This window comes from Selaginella moellendorffii, unplaced genomic scaffold (assembly GCF_000143415.4).
Source record: "Selaginella moellendorffii unplaced genomic scaffold, v1.0 SELMOscaffold_153, whole genome shotgun sequence".
NCBI classification, from domain to species: Eukaryota; Viridiplantae; Streptophyta; class Lycopodiopsida; order Selaginellales; family Selaginellaceae; genus Selaginella; species Selaginella moellendorffii.
Window position 1 is genome coordinate 30,001 of NW_003314414.1, and position 13,671 is coordinate 43,671.

A 13,671-nucleotide genomic window follows, 5' to 3' on the forward strand; every position below is an offset into this window, starting at 1 on the left:
CATGAAGTATCTTGTTTTTGCTGCCCACCGTCCTTTCCATAATTCTTTCAATATCGCCTGTTGTGTCTTGTCCTGTATGTTGGCTCGTTTCATCCTTGATACCAGTAGTGAGTCACTGCGCGGCCTAATGAGCCTTCTCCCCAATCTTGTTTCGTAGGCAAAAAATTCTTCCTTTTGCCTTCCCCGCCAATTCCATTCCACCGGATCCCATGCCAGCTCGCTTAATTTTTGTTGCCTGAACCAGTACATCCTAGCTTCCTGGCCCTCTATTACCATCGGGTCCATTGATGCTGTTTTCTTGTCTATCCGTATGACTCGTATTGGCTCTGCTCTTGTCATGTCCGGTCGTGAGCTCTCCTCGGGCACCTTGTATGGTAACAGTCTACCAGCCACCCCGACCTCGAAGACAAAACATTTCGCCTGGTCTTTAGTTGCCGTGTATATCACTTTTTCTTCAGTTATCCACCATGCTGGTGTCGTTTCTCTGGCTTCCCTAATGCTCTGTTTGCAGTTCCCTCGCGCATCTTCCTAGGCTGTTTCGAACTTTTTCAGCCGGTGTGCTGAGATTTCCAGCCCGTAGAAAGCCTTTAGTCTATCTCTGTTCATTTCTGTGTCCCCCACTTTTATCATCAAGTCAGCTTCTGCAAATGTTCTCATCCCAGCACTGTGAAGGTCCCGGCATACTTTGTCTATTCCTCTGTCCTCTGTTTCTCCCAAACATTTCCCCTTATATTGAAATAGCTTATTTAGAAATATTGGTTGTCGGTCCAGCTCGTAGGTGTTTGTTGGTTTTCTTTTTTCCATCTTGCTCTTGAATTCTTTCCACAATCTGAACAGTTTCCCAGAGAAAGTATTTGGTCTTGGCATTTTCAGCGCGCCTTCCGTGAACAGCCACCTTTCATCTTTTTCCCAATTTTGCCTCGTGCGTTCTAGTCTGTCTGGAATGACTTTGAGCAGTTGGTGGCGTAGTAGGAGTTTCCATGGTTGGTTTCCGGGCATGTTCATTCGGTGAAAGATCTTGAGTAGCAGCGCCTTGCATTGTTCCTCTATATCTATTATGTTTATCCCCCCCTCCTGTTTTGCTCTTGTAACCGAGCTCCATCCAACCTTTGCCCCTCCTCGTGATACTGTTGCCTGACCCTTCCATACATAAGTCCTGATGAGCTTGTTCATTTCTCTTAACGTTTTCTTATCCAAGTTCCATGATGCCGCCAGAAACCAGATTGCCCCTAGCACTATATTATTCGCCACTACACATCTTGCCGAGAAGGACAGCTTTCGTGACGCCCAAAATTTCAGTTGATCTTTGAGCTTCTGGACCGCTTTTTGATTCTGCGGGAGGGGGTCGTATGCCCGGCCTATCTGGAACCCCAAGTACCTTGTTGTTTCTCCTTGTTTCAGCCACTTGAAATCCCACTCACTCCCCCAGTTTGGCGGGTCAGAGCTTGGTAGCCATATTCCTACCGATTTTCCCCAGTTTATTCTTGAGCCAGCTGCCAGGTTGAAGAAGTCCAAATCCTTCTTGACCTTGCCCATGTTCTCCGGGGAACCTGACGTGATGATTCCTGTGTCATCTGCGAAGGCACTGGATTTCAACTGCCTTTCTGCTGTCCCTGCCAGGTCTTGCAATGAGTCTCTGCACCCGGGCAGTACCAGCCCTTCCGGCCCATCCACCCTTGCCAAATAGTGCGCTAAAGCATCGGCCACGAATAGGAATAGAAACGGGGCTAGTGGACACCCTTGTCTTACCGACCGTTGCAGCTTGATCGTGTTCCCCACTGTCCCATTTATTGTGACCTTGCTTGATGCGCCTTGGTATAAGGTGGCTGACCATCCGATAAACTTTTCTGGAATGCCGATCTTCCTCATCGTCGCTTGCAGGAACTCCCAGTCTACTCTGTCATATGCCTTCTAGTAATCCAGGAGTATTATTGCCATCTCTAATCCTTGGTCCTTGACTTGTTCTTGTGTGAGCAGCACTGTCAGGATGTTGTCCACTAGTTGTCTTCCTTCCACAAATCCATTCTGGGTGTCGTGTATCGTCTCTGGCAATAACGGCCGTAACCTCTTGGCTAACGCCTTGGCTACTATCTTGTATAGTGTATTTAGCATCGATATTGGTCTCCAGTTCTTGATTAGTGATGCATCCCCCCCTTTTTTGGGGATGAGCGCAATTATTCCATCTATGGCTCCTGAGGGCCATTGTCCCATTCTCATCACCTCTTTCCATGTGTCCAACACTACTGGCCCCAACCATTCCCAATTTGCTTTATAGTATGCTGGCGGCATCCCATCTTCCCCGGGCATCTTGTCGTCATTCAAGTCTCTAACTGCATCCTCTAGCTCCTCTAGCGTGAAGTTTCTGCACAGGGCCCGTGCTACGGATTCATCTACCTTCTGTGGCACCGACTGAAGAACTTCCTCCATGGCCATCTTCCTTTCTTCTGTCCATGGTTCCGCTCTAAACAGTTCTTGGTAGTATGTCTCAGCCATCCTATGCATCTCCTGTAAGCTCGTGTGCATCATGCCTTGGTCATCCTTGAGCCCGAACATTGGCGGGGACGTAACTCTTGCTTTTATGGACTTATAAAACTCTTTGTTTAGCGCATTTTCACTGTTATGCCATTTGAGGTGCCCCGTCCTTATAAACGCCTCCATTTTTTCCGCTTCCAGGGTGAAAAGCTGGGCTTTGGTTCTTGCGAGCTGGGTTCTCAGTGACGCATCCAGCGGGTCCAACCTGATCAATCTCTTAATAGCTTCAATATTTCTTCTTATTGCTTGCACTTTTTTGAACACTTTTCTTCTCTTGTTCTGTGTCTTTTTCCGGATTTCATTGGCTATCTTGATTGTGAACTTGTGCAGGTCTCCTCCTTCTTGCTGGTTCCATTTTTCTTTTACATAGTCATTCAACTTCCCGTCCTCAAAGTTTTTCCGAGACACCGGAGCGGGCCTCTTTGTTCCCCACCTTTTTAAGATGGGGAGCGTCAATGACACCGAGTTATGATCCGAGAAGTCTCTGTATCCCGTTGCTATGTCTAATTTGCCACTATTCCGACACAGTTCGGGTGATACATAAAAACGGTCCAGTCTTCGTTGAATTCCCCGTTGCTGGTGCTCTTGCCACGTGAACCTTGGCTGATGTTGTACAAAACCCGGGATGTTGTACGTATCCTCTAGCCCCAGCGCTAGCACTAGTTGTGCCCACATTGCTCTTTCCCTGCTTGTCCTTTTATCTCTCATTTCTCCCCCGTCTTTGTCTAGCACTTCTTCCACAAAGTTGAAATCTCCCGTGACCATCCATGTTGAGGGTTGTGCTGGTATTCGGTGTACCAGCTCATTCCAGAAATCTGCTCTTTCAGATGAGCTTCCTGCCGGCGCGTATACATTCAGGAGGCCCACTAGCATATCTCCTATCTTAAACTGGACGCACTGTGCTCTACCCGGTACCAGTATTGCATGTTCTTCGACCAGGGATTCCCACTGGCCTTTTACCACTATTAATGTGCCTCCACTACATGATACCGCCGGATTCCAGAAATATTTCCCTTTCGTAAACTTATAAACCAGGTCCATACTTGAGAGCCTATGCTCTTGCACACACAGGAAATCAAAACATTGAGTCACACCTTCTATTTGTCTAAGGTACTGTCTAAACTTCGTCTTTTTGTTATTCAGCGCTGATCTCTCCTTCTTCAGGCCTCCCATGTTCCACGTTCTCACGTTGACGTTAACCATTTCTGAATCCTCGGGCGCTGCCAAGACGCTGTCTCTCCACCCAATGGTATGGGCCCATTGGTCGGAGTGGCCATGCAAACGGGATTCTCGCCGTTCCTCGGAACCTGAACAAGTTCGGCGCTTGCTCCACAAAATTGTCTTCTCGAATGGAGAACCTCTGCGGGTTCCAGTTGAAGTTGTAGGCCAGGATGTCCTCCAGGGTCCGGCCTATGTCTTGTCCGGGCGTGATCAAAATTGCCGGCGGAGCGTATCCAACTCTGTTGTCAATCCATTCCCCCAGGAGCTTGGGAGGGTTCGTTCCACTGACATAGAGCTCTACTTCACATACTGCTCTTCTCGGTGGGGTGAACCCTGGCGGGCAGTTTCCTCTTGGCAAGGCAATGCAAAGTCTTCCGTTCTTCCTGATCTTGAACGTGATTGTTGTTGTTCTTGTTCTACTGGCCCCGGCGCCCTCTGTGTTGCCTGCTGAGGTGGTAGTTCTCCTTTATCCTGGACAGTCTCTACTTCAGTGTCAGGTCCCTTTGCCTCCCCCACGGCTTGTCCTTCAAAAAGTCTTCCTGTTGGCCTCCATTCTTTTCCTCGTGATGTCCCTGACTGTCCTTTTTCCTGCTTGGCTGCTGTTGATTGCTCCCCTTGTCCCTCCTCCTTCTGTCCTTTTGTTCGAGGCTTCTTGCTTTCTCCACTGGAGGCCGCTTTCTCTATTGTTTCCCTTTCCCCTCTTGCTCCTCGTTTCTTGCCTTCCGAGCCACTGTTTGCTTTTTGTCGGTCTTCCCCTGTTTCCGGCATTCCCCCCATGCTTGCTCCTCTGGCCAAACAGTGTTTCCCAATGTGTCCTGTTTGCCGGCAGATGATGCACACGCTCGGGTTCGGTAGCAGCATAACCCGAATCCTTCTTGGCACTTCCCCCTTCCCTGGCTTGAGTTCTATCTCGAAGGGGATGTGTACTTCTTTCGGAATCCTGACTTTGACCGTGACTCTGTCTCCCACTGGCATTCCTTCCATCCTTATGAACGTAGCAAACTGCCTCAGTATTGCTGCCAGAATCTTGTCTTCTGCCAGTGCCACGTCCATTCCCTGTAGCTCAAAGTTCACGATCACGGATGGCGGGAGTAGCATCCTTTTTTTCTGGGGCGTGAAGTTGTTGTGGTATGCTCTGAAGAAGAGCTGGAAGTCCAACTGTGCATACGCATCCACTCGCAATAGCTTGTGCCGAGCTCTCTCATCCTTGATGACTACATTATAGCACTTTTCCCCCAGGTCCTTCACATCTTCTGCTAAAACCGTGACCAACATGTCATGGTACGCCAACGCTGCGCACACCCAATCTGACACTACAAAACCTGCCGGGACTGCTCCCTCCACTATCACGTGCACGGTTTCTTCCGCTCATCTGGCTTGCAGCTTGTTTAACTCCTCCATGAATTCTTCCGGGTCAACCTCTAGCACATCGCTTGCTGGCCCATGTGGCATTCTCATGGGCTTCCTTGGTGGCATTATCTCCTCGATCTTCATGGGTGGTGGCCCAAACGGGACTATGGGAGCATCCGGGCAGACAGACATTTTCGAGTACTGCGGTAGTACCTTTGGGTACCCTGTTCCCGGCTCTTGTTTCCCGTCCGGGGATATCACCACTTCTGGCGTGAGCTCTTCCCGGTTCCCTCTGGATGACGATGCTTCCCATTGTCTCGCTTCTTCCCACTTCCCCTTGCCCTTGTCATCCCTCATTCTGCCATTGAATTCCTGTCCGACCGGTTCTTCATATATTCGCGCCATTTGTTCCATTTCAATCGGTCTTTCTTGTCTGGCTTCCTGTTCCTGCCTTTCTTTGGTAGCCTTTTCCCTTTCAGCTTCTTCTTCCAGTACCCGCTTTGCTTCCTCTTCTGCCAGACGTCTAGCTTCTTGCTTTTTACGCACGTTGGCTTCCCGGATTGCCTTGAAACACGGGGGGCCCTTGTCCAGCGGGCAGCACGTTTTGACCCTTCGCTTGATCCCGGACGGGGACCCTACCCCTGCTTCCTTCCCGCTGGCTTCTTTCTCCGTCCTTCCCGGTGCATTTTCCTCCCCCGTCCCCGGTGACTCGTTGGTGGTGTTTCTTCTAGGAGCTCTCGTGAGGGGTGCTCCCTCTTCCTCGCTTGAGTCCTCTTTTCCTTTGCTTTCCGTATTGACTACCGGCACTTCTCCTGTCAGCGCCTCTTCTAGATCCAGTACCTCCGGCAGCTGCACACCTCTGGCTCTTCCGCCTGCCGTACTCATCCTCGCTGTTGTCCTTGCTCGCGGCATACTTCCTCCGGTGTCTTCCTCTTTTTTCCGTTGTTCCCCCTCTGATTCTTGCGATCCTCTTCTCCTCTCTCCCTCTTTTTCCCCCTTTTCCTTCCCTTCCGTTCCCTCCACTTCGTCTACGACCCTCTTTCCTTTCGGAGATTTTTCCCCCTTGTCTTTCCCTCTCCTCTTGCTTACCGCCTTGCCTTTGTCTTCGCGCTGCCCTTCGTCGTTTACCGAAAATAAAGCCCTCCGAATTGACAAGTCCCCTTTAAATAGCGCTGACCCTGGTTGCCACTTGTCGTTCCGCCATTTGCTGCCCACTCCTCCACATTTTTCTTCCCGTTTCCCTGTCCATGTTGATATCGGACATGATTGTTTCCTTGGATTCTTCGGCTTCTCCTCGGACATTACCCCGCCACGCGTCCCTTCCCTGTATTTCATGCTTAGATTTTCCCCCCATGCATCTCCACGTGTCACCTTGTCCTTCTTCCCCTCCCCTCCGACAGTGACTTGCTCAGTCGCTTTTATTCCCACTTGCTGCGTGTTGATGACGTTGTTACTGTCCTCGTTTTTCTCCCGATTTGCTACGATCTTGACAGTTATTCCGCCGTTCTCCCCTCTTAACTCCTTCCTTGGATTTCCCGCACCCACATTCATTCGCCGTCTAGCCGTTGTCCCGGGATTCCCACCACTCCCGATTCCTCCCATCTTGTTCTGCCGCGTGTCCACCATCTCTTCCGTCCCTTCTTCTCCTCTCAGTCGCATCCTAGCCGTCCAGAGCAGCGGTTTTTTGCCTTTGAACATCATGATCTTGCTTCAAGCTTTGCACTTCCTTTCTTGGGCGTGTCTCTGGCCAGTGAGCTTGGTCTTCCAACTAAAGCGGAGCTTCCCTCTTGCCCAGTTACTTCTGCTCAAGATCTCGGTTGCTTAGAGTTTTTGAACCTTCAGACAAAAGTTCCGGGTCCCAAGCTGATTTCATCCGGCCAGCCCAGTTTTGCTGTGCCTAAAGGTCTCCCTGACCAGTACTCCAGATCCTTGCCTTATTGCGACCATTCCTCTTATCCTCCCAGCGCGCGCTCTTTCTTTTTTAGTGCATGCATCGAGGAGTGTTTGGGGGACTTTTAAGACTTTTCACTCAGCTTTTCATGACCCGGCGATCTTACTCCTCTCTGGCCTGTTCCCCCGAGGACCGAAAGGACTTTCTTACAAGCCAATACTGTCAGCCGAGGGGGGGCCAGAAAGGATGTCCTTCAGAGCCATTCCAAAACTTGAGCTACGAGCCAAAAAATGCACGGCGGGGGTGATTCAGTGGGATGCTTTCGATTCTTTTCTTTTTTTCTTGCGCTTTGCAGCTGGAGGAGAGGCTTCGCTTCTAGCTCAGATCTTTAGCCTTTGTCTGGTGATGGCTCGCGGAAGAAACCGGGCCACCGACTTGAAACCAGCTTGGACCACACTATTAGCTCTATCCACCCAATCTTTTGCTGTAACTTGCGCGAGTCACTCACACCCAGAGAAGGAACAAACTCACTGCCTGGCCACACTCAGAGCAGTCGTGCTTTCGCCTGGCGCTTCCAGATCTATTCTACCAGATAGTGCAAAAAGCCCGCTCGGATCTGTCTACCGCCAAAAACTTCGATCCGCTTGCCTCACTGCTGTTCAGCGCCACCGCCGCCCCCAAGCGTCCACTCCACTCTCTCCCTACGGCCTCTCTGCTCTCCTCTTGCCTTAGCGCCTTCCCTCTCCTCTCCGCCTTCACTCGCCATTCTCTTCTTTCTAGTCCGACTTTGTGAAATGACTTGAGAGGTGTAGTCTAGTCCGACTTTGTGAAATGACTTGAGAGGTGTTCTAGTCCGACTTTGTTAAACGGGGCCTTTTATTTTCCAGCAAAAAACCAAAAAACTGGGCATGGTTTTGTTGGGCACAAAACCAGCAAAGAGCCTTTATCTAGAGGAGCCTACAATGGAAGTACCTACAGAAAGGGGGGTTGCTCGTGAACTGGCGCCCGAAGGTCTTCCTAGATGCGTCACCTGGAACCATTCGTCCGGTGGTGTCCACATCCATTCCCGAGTACCTGCCTCCCCTTGCTTCCACAAGAAATGCCAGATCTGCGCTTCTTTTTTTGCTTTTTCTGGGCCATTTCTCCCTCCTCTTTTTTCCAGTTGTAGAACACGGGCTGCTGCTGCAGTTATCATTCTAGTCCACACCCGTGACGCCACCACCCTTGGTCCTTCTTCCCTGTCATTAAAGATTCTGTTGCACCGGGCTTTCCATACTTCCCACATTGTAATTCCTCGCAGTAGGTCCACTATCTCTGTTGGGATTCCTTCTATGTCTGTTTGAGTTGTGTTGAGTTGATCAAACCTTGGTGCCCCTTCTTCTCTTGATGTCCATTTCCAAGAGTCTGTTCCATTTCGCATTCCTGCGGCAGCTTCGCCCCATACTGCCGCTTCATACGTGAGGCACACTTGTCTCTGGGAGTGTTGTTGCAGCAACCAGCACGTGCTTCTCCCCACGTCTTGTGCGCTTTCACATTCCCATAATATGTGCCTTTGTGTCTCCCTCGCTCCACATTTGTCACATGCTTGGTCCACGAGGTGTATGTTCCTTTTTGATGGTAGCCTGTCTTGCATTGTCAACCACATGAAGTATCTTGTTTTTGCTGCCCAACGTCCTTTCCATAACTCTTTCAATATCTCCTGCTGTGTCTTGTCCTGTATGTTGGCTCGTTTCATCCTTGATACCAGTAGTGAGTCACTGCGCGGCCGAATGAGCTTTCTCCCCAATCTTGTTTCGTAGGCAAAGAATTCTTCCTTTTTCCTTCCCCGCCAATTCCATTCCGTTGGATCCCAGGCCAGCTCGCTTAATTTTTGTTGTCTGAACCAGTACATCCTAGCTACCTGGCCTTCCGTTATCTTCGGGTCCATTGATGCTGTTTTCTTATCTATCTGTATAACACGTATCGGCTCTGTTCGTGACATGTCCGGTCGTAGGCTCTCCTTGGGCACTTTGTATGGTAATAGTCTCCCAGCCACCCCGACTTCGAACACATAACATTTCGTCTGGTCTTGAGTTGCCGTGTATATCACCTTTTCCTCGGCTATCCACCAGGCTGGTGTCGTTTCTCTGACTTCCTTAATGCTCTGTTTGCATTTCCCTTGTGCTTCTTCAAAGGCTGTTTCGAACTTTTTCAGCCTGTGTGCCGAGATTTCCAGCCCATAGAAAACCTTTAGTCTATCTCTGTTCATTTCTGTTTCCCCCGCTTTTATCATTGAGTCAGCTTCTGCAAATGTTCTCATCCCAGCACTGTGAAGGTCCCGGCATACTTTGTCTATTCCTCTGTCCGCAGTTTCCCCCAAACATTTCCCCTTATATTGAAATAGCTTATTAAGAAATATTGGTTGTCGATCCAACTCATAAGTGTTTGTCGGTTTTCTTTTTTCCAACTTGCTCTTGAATTCCTTCCACAATCTGAACAGTTTCCCAGAGAACGTATTTGGTTTTGGCATTTTCAGTGCGCCTTCCATGAACAGCCACCTTTCATCTTTTTCCCAGTTTTGCCTCGTGTGTTCTAGTCTGTCCGGAATGACTTTAAGCAGTTGATGGCGTAGTAGGAGTTTCCATGGTTGGTTTCCGGGCATGTTCATTCGGTGAAAGATTTTGAATAGCAGCGCCTTGCATTGTTCCTCTATATCTATAATGTTTATCCCCCCATCCTGTTTTGCTCTTGTGACCGAGCTCCATCCAACCTTTGCCCCTCCTCTTGATACTGTTGCTTGGCCCTTCCATACATATGTCCTGATGAGCTTGTTCATTTCTTTTAGTGTTTTCTTGTCCAAGTTCCATGATGCCGCCAGGAACCAGATTGCTCCTAGCACTATATTATTCGCCACTACACATCTTGCCGAGAAGGACAGCTTCCGTGATGCCCAAAATTTCAGTTGATCTCGAAGCTTTTCGACCGCCTTCTGATTCTGCGGGAGGGGGTCGTATGCCCGGCCTATTTGGAACCCCAAGTATCTTGTTGTTTCTCCTTGTTTCAGCCACTTAAAATCCCACTCTCTCCCCCAATTTGGCGGGTCAGAGCTTGGCAGCCATATTCCCACCGATTTTCCCCAGTTTATTCGTGAGCCAGCTGCCAGGTTGAAGAAGTCCAAGTCCTTCTTGACCTTGCTCATGTTTTCCGGGGAGCCTGTCGTGATGATTCCTGTGTCATCCGCGAAGGCACTGGATTTCAACTGCCTTTCCTCTGTCCCTGCCAGGTCTTGTAGTGAGTCTCTGCACCCAGGCAATACCAGCCCTTCCGGTCCGTCCATCCTTGCCAGATAATGTGCTAAAGCATCGGCCACGAACAGGAACAAAAACGGGGCTAATGGACACCCTTGTCTTACTGACCGTTGGAGCTTGATCGTGTTCCCTACTGTCCCGTTTATTGTGACCTTGCTTGATGCGCCTTGGTATAAGGTGGCCGTCCATCCTATAAACTCTTCAGGGATGCCGATCTTCCTCATTGTCGTTTGCAGGAATTCCCAGTCTACTCTATCATATGCCTTCTCGTAATCCAGGAGTATTATGGCCATCTCTAATCCTTGGTCTTTGACTTGTTCTTGTGTGAGCAACACTGTCAATATGTTGTCTACCAGTTGTCTTCCTTCCACAAACCCATTCTGGGTGTCATGTATCGTTTCTGGCAATAACGGCCTTAATCTCTTGGCTAGCGCCTTGGCTACTATCTTGTATAGTGTATTTAGCATCGATATCGGTCTCCAGTTCTTGAGTAGAGATGCATCCCCTCCTTTTTTGGGAATGAGCGCAATTATTCCATCTATGGCTCCTGGGGGCCATTGTCCTGTTCTCATCACCTCCTTCCATGTGTCCAACACTACTGGCCCCAACCATTCCCAGTTTGCTTTATAATATGCTGGTGGCATCCCATCTTCCCCCGGCATCTTGTCATCGTTCAAGTCTCTAACTGCATCCTCTAGCTCTTCCAGTGTAAAGTTTCTGCACAGGGTCCGTGCTAAGGCTTCATCTACTTTCTGGGGCACCGACTGAAGAACTTCCTCCATGGCCGTTTTCCTTTCTTCTGTCCACGGTTCTGCTCTAAACAGTCCTTGGTAGTATGTCTCAGCCATCCTGTGCATCTCCTGTAGGCTCGTATGCATCTCACCTTGATCATCCTTGAGCCTGAACATTGGCGGGGACGTAACTCTTGCTTTTATGGACTTGTAAAACTCTTTGTTTAGCGCATTCTCACTAATATGCCATTTGAGGTGCCCCGACCTTATAAACGCCTCCATTTTTTCCGCTTCCAGGGTGAAAAGTTGGGCTTTGGTTCTTGCTAGCTGAGTTCTCAGTGACGTATCCAGCGGGTCCAACCTGATCAATCTCTTAATGGCTTCAATATTTCTTCTTATTGCTTGCACTTTTTTGAAAACTTTTCTTCGCTTGTTCTGTGTCTTTTTCCAGATTTCATTGGCTATCTCAATTGTGAACTTGTGCAGATCTCCTCCTTCTTGCTGATTCCATCTTTCTTTTATATGGTCATTCATTTTCCCGTCCTCAAAGTTTTTCCGCGATATTGGTGCAGGCCTCTTTGTTCCCCACCTCTTTAAGATGGGAAGCGTCAAAGCCACCGAATTATGATCTGAGAAGTCTCTGTATCCCGTTGTTATATCTAATTTTCCACTATTCCGACACAGTTCGGGTGATATATAAAACCGGTCCAGTCTTCGTTGAATTCCCCGTTGTTGGTGCTCTTGCCATGTGAACCTTGGCTCGTGTTGTACAAACCCTGGGATGTTGTATGTATCTTCTAGCCCCATCGCTAGCACTAGTTGTGCCCACATTGCTCTTTCCCTGCTTGTCCTTTTGTCTCTCATTTCTCCCCCATCTTTGTCTAGCTCCTCTTCCACAAAGTTGAAGTCTCCCGTGACCATCCATGTTGAGGGTTGTGGAGGTATTCGGTGTACCAATTCATTCCAGAAATCTGCTCTTTCAGAGGAGCTTCCTGCTGGTGCATACACATTCAGGAGGCCTACTAGCATGTCTCCTATCTTGAACTGGACACACTGTGCTCTACCTGGTACCAGTATTGCATGATCTTCAACCAAAGATTCCCACGTGCCTTTTACCACTATTAATGTGCCTCCACTGCATGATACTGCCGGATTCCAAAAATATTTCCCTTTCGTAAACTTATAAACTTGATCCATTCTTGAGAGCCTATGCTCTTGCACACACAAGAAATCAAAACATTGCGTCACACCTTCTACCTGTCTAAGGTACTGTCTAAACTTCGTCTTTTTGTTATTCAGTGCTGATCTCTCCTTCTTCAGGCCTCCCACGTTCCACGTTCTCACGTTGATGTTAACCATTTCTGAATCCTCGGGCGCTGCCAAGACGCTGTCTCTCCACCCAATGGTATGGTCCCATTGGTCGAAGTGGCCATGCAAACGGGATTCTCACCGTTCCTCGGAACCTGAACGAGTTCGGCGCTTGTTCCACGAAATTATCTTCTCGAATCGAAAACCTCTGCGGGTTCCAGTTGAAGTTGTAGGCCAGAATATCCTCCAGAGTCCGGCCTATGTCTTGTCCAGGCGAGATCAGAATTGCCGGTGGGGCGTATCCAACTCTGTTGTCGATCCATTCCCCCAGGAACTTGGGAGGGTTCGTTCCACTGACGTATAGCTCAATTTTGCAAACTGCTCTTCTCGGGGGGGTGAATCCTGGCGGACAGTTTCCTCTTGCAAAGTCCTCCGTTCTGCCTGATCTTGAGCGTGACTGTTGTTGTTGTTCCACTGGCCCCGGTACCCTCTGTGTAGCCTGCTGTGGTGGCATTTCACCTTTATCTTGGACCATCTCTACTTCTGTGTCAGGTTCCTTTGCCTCCCCCACGGCTTGTCCTTCGAACCGTCTTCCTGTCGGCCTCCATTCTTTCCCTCGCGAAGCCCCCGACTGTGCTTTTTCCTGCTTGGCTGCTGTTGATTGCTCCCCTTGTCCCTCCTCCTTCTGTCCTTTGGTTCGAGGCTTCTTGCTTTCGCCACTGGAGGCTGCTTTCTCTGTTGTTTCCCTTTCCCCTCTGGCTCCACGTTTCGTGCCTTCCGATCCACTGTTTGCTTTCTGTCGGTCCTCTCCTGTTTCCTGCATTCCCCCCACACTTGCTCCTCTGGCCAAACAGTGTTTTCCAATGTGTCCCGTGTGCCGGCAAATAATGCATACACTCAGGTTTGGTAGCAGCATAACCCGAATCCTTCTTGGCCCTTGCCCCTTCCCTGGCTTGAGTTCTATCTCGAAGGGGATGTGAACTTCTTTCGGAATCCTGACTTTGACCGTGACTCTGTCTCCCACTGGCATTCCTTCCATCCTTATGAACGTAGCAAACTGCCTCAGTATTGTCGCCAGGATCTTGTCTTCGGCCAGTGCCACGTCCATACCTTGTAGCTCAAAGTTCACAATCACAGATGGGGGGAGTAACATCCTTTTTTTCTGGGGCGTGAAATTGTTGTGATATGATCTGAAGAAGAGCTGAAAGTCTAACTGTGCGTACGCATCCACTCGCAGCAACTTGTGCCGAGCTCTCTCGTCCTTGATGACCACATTATAGCACTTTTCTCCCAGGTCCTTCACATCTTCTGCTAAAACCGTGACCAACATGTCGTGATATGCCAGCGCTGC

At 49.4% G+C, this 13,671-nt stretch overlaps 1 protein-coding gene across 1 annotated transcript; it reads right to left on the reverse strand.

Moving 5' to 3' along the window:
- Positions 1 to 5,121: 5,121 nt before the first annotated feature.
- Positions 5,122 to 6,762, reverse strand: LOC112343489 (caldesmon-like). Its single transcript, XM_024667033.1, has one exon. The coding sequence runs from the start codon at positions 6,760 to 6,762 to the stop codon at positions 5,122 to 5,124; it is 1,641 nt and encodes a 546-aa protein (XP_024522801.1).
- Positions 6,763 to 13,671: the final 6,909 nt, after the last annotated feature.

Coding starts and splice junctions, on each gene's coding strand:
- LOC112343489 (XM_024667033.1), bottom strand. CDS start 6,762: ATGCGACTGAGAGGAGAAGAAGGGACGGAAGAGATGGTGGACACGCGG.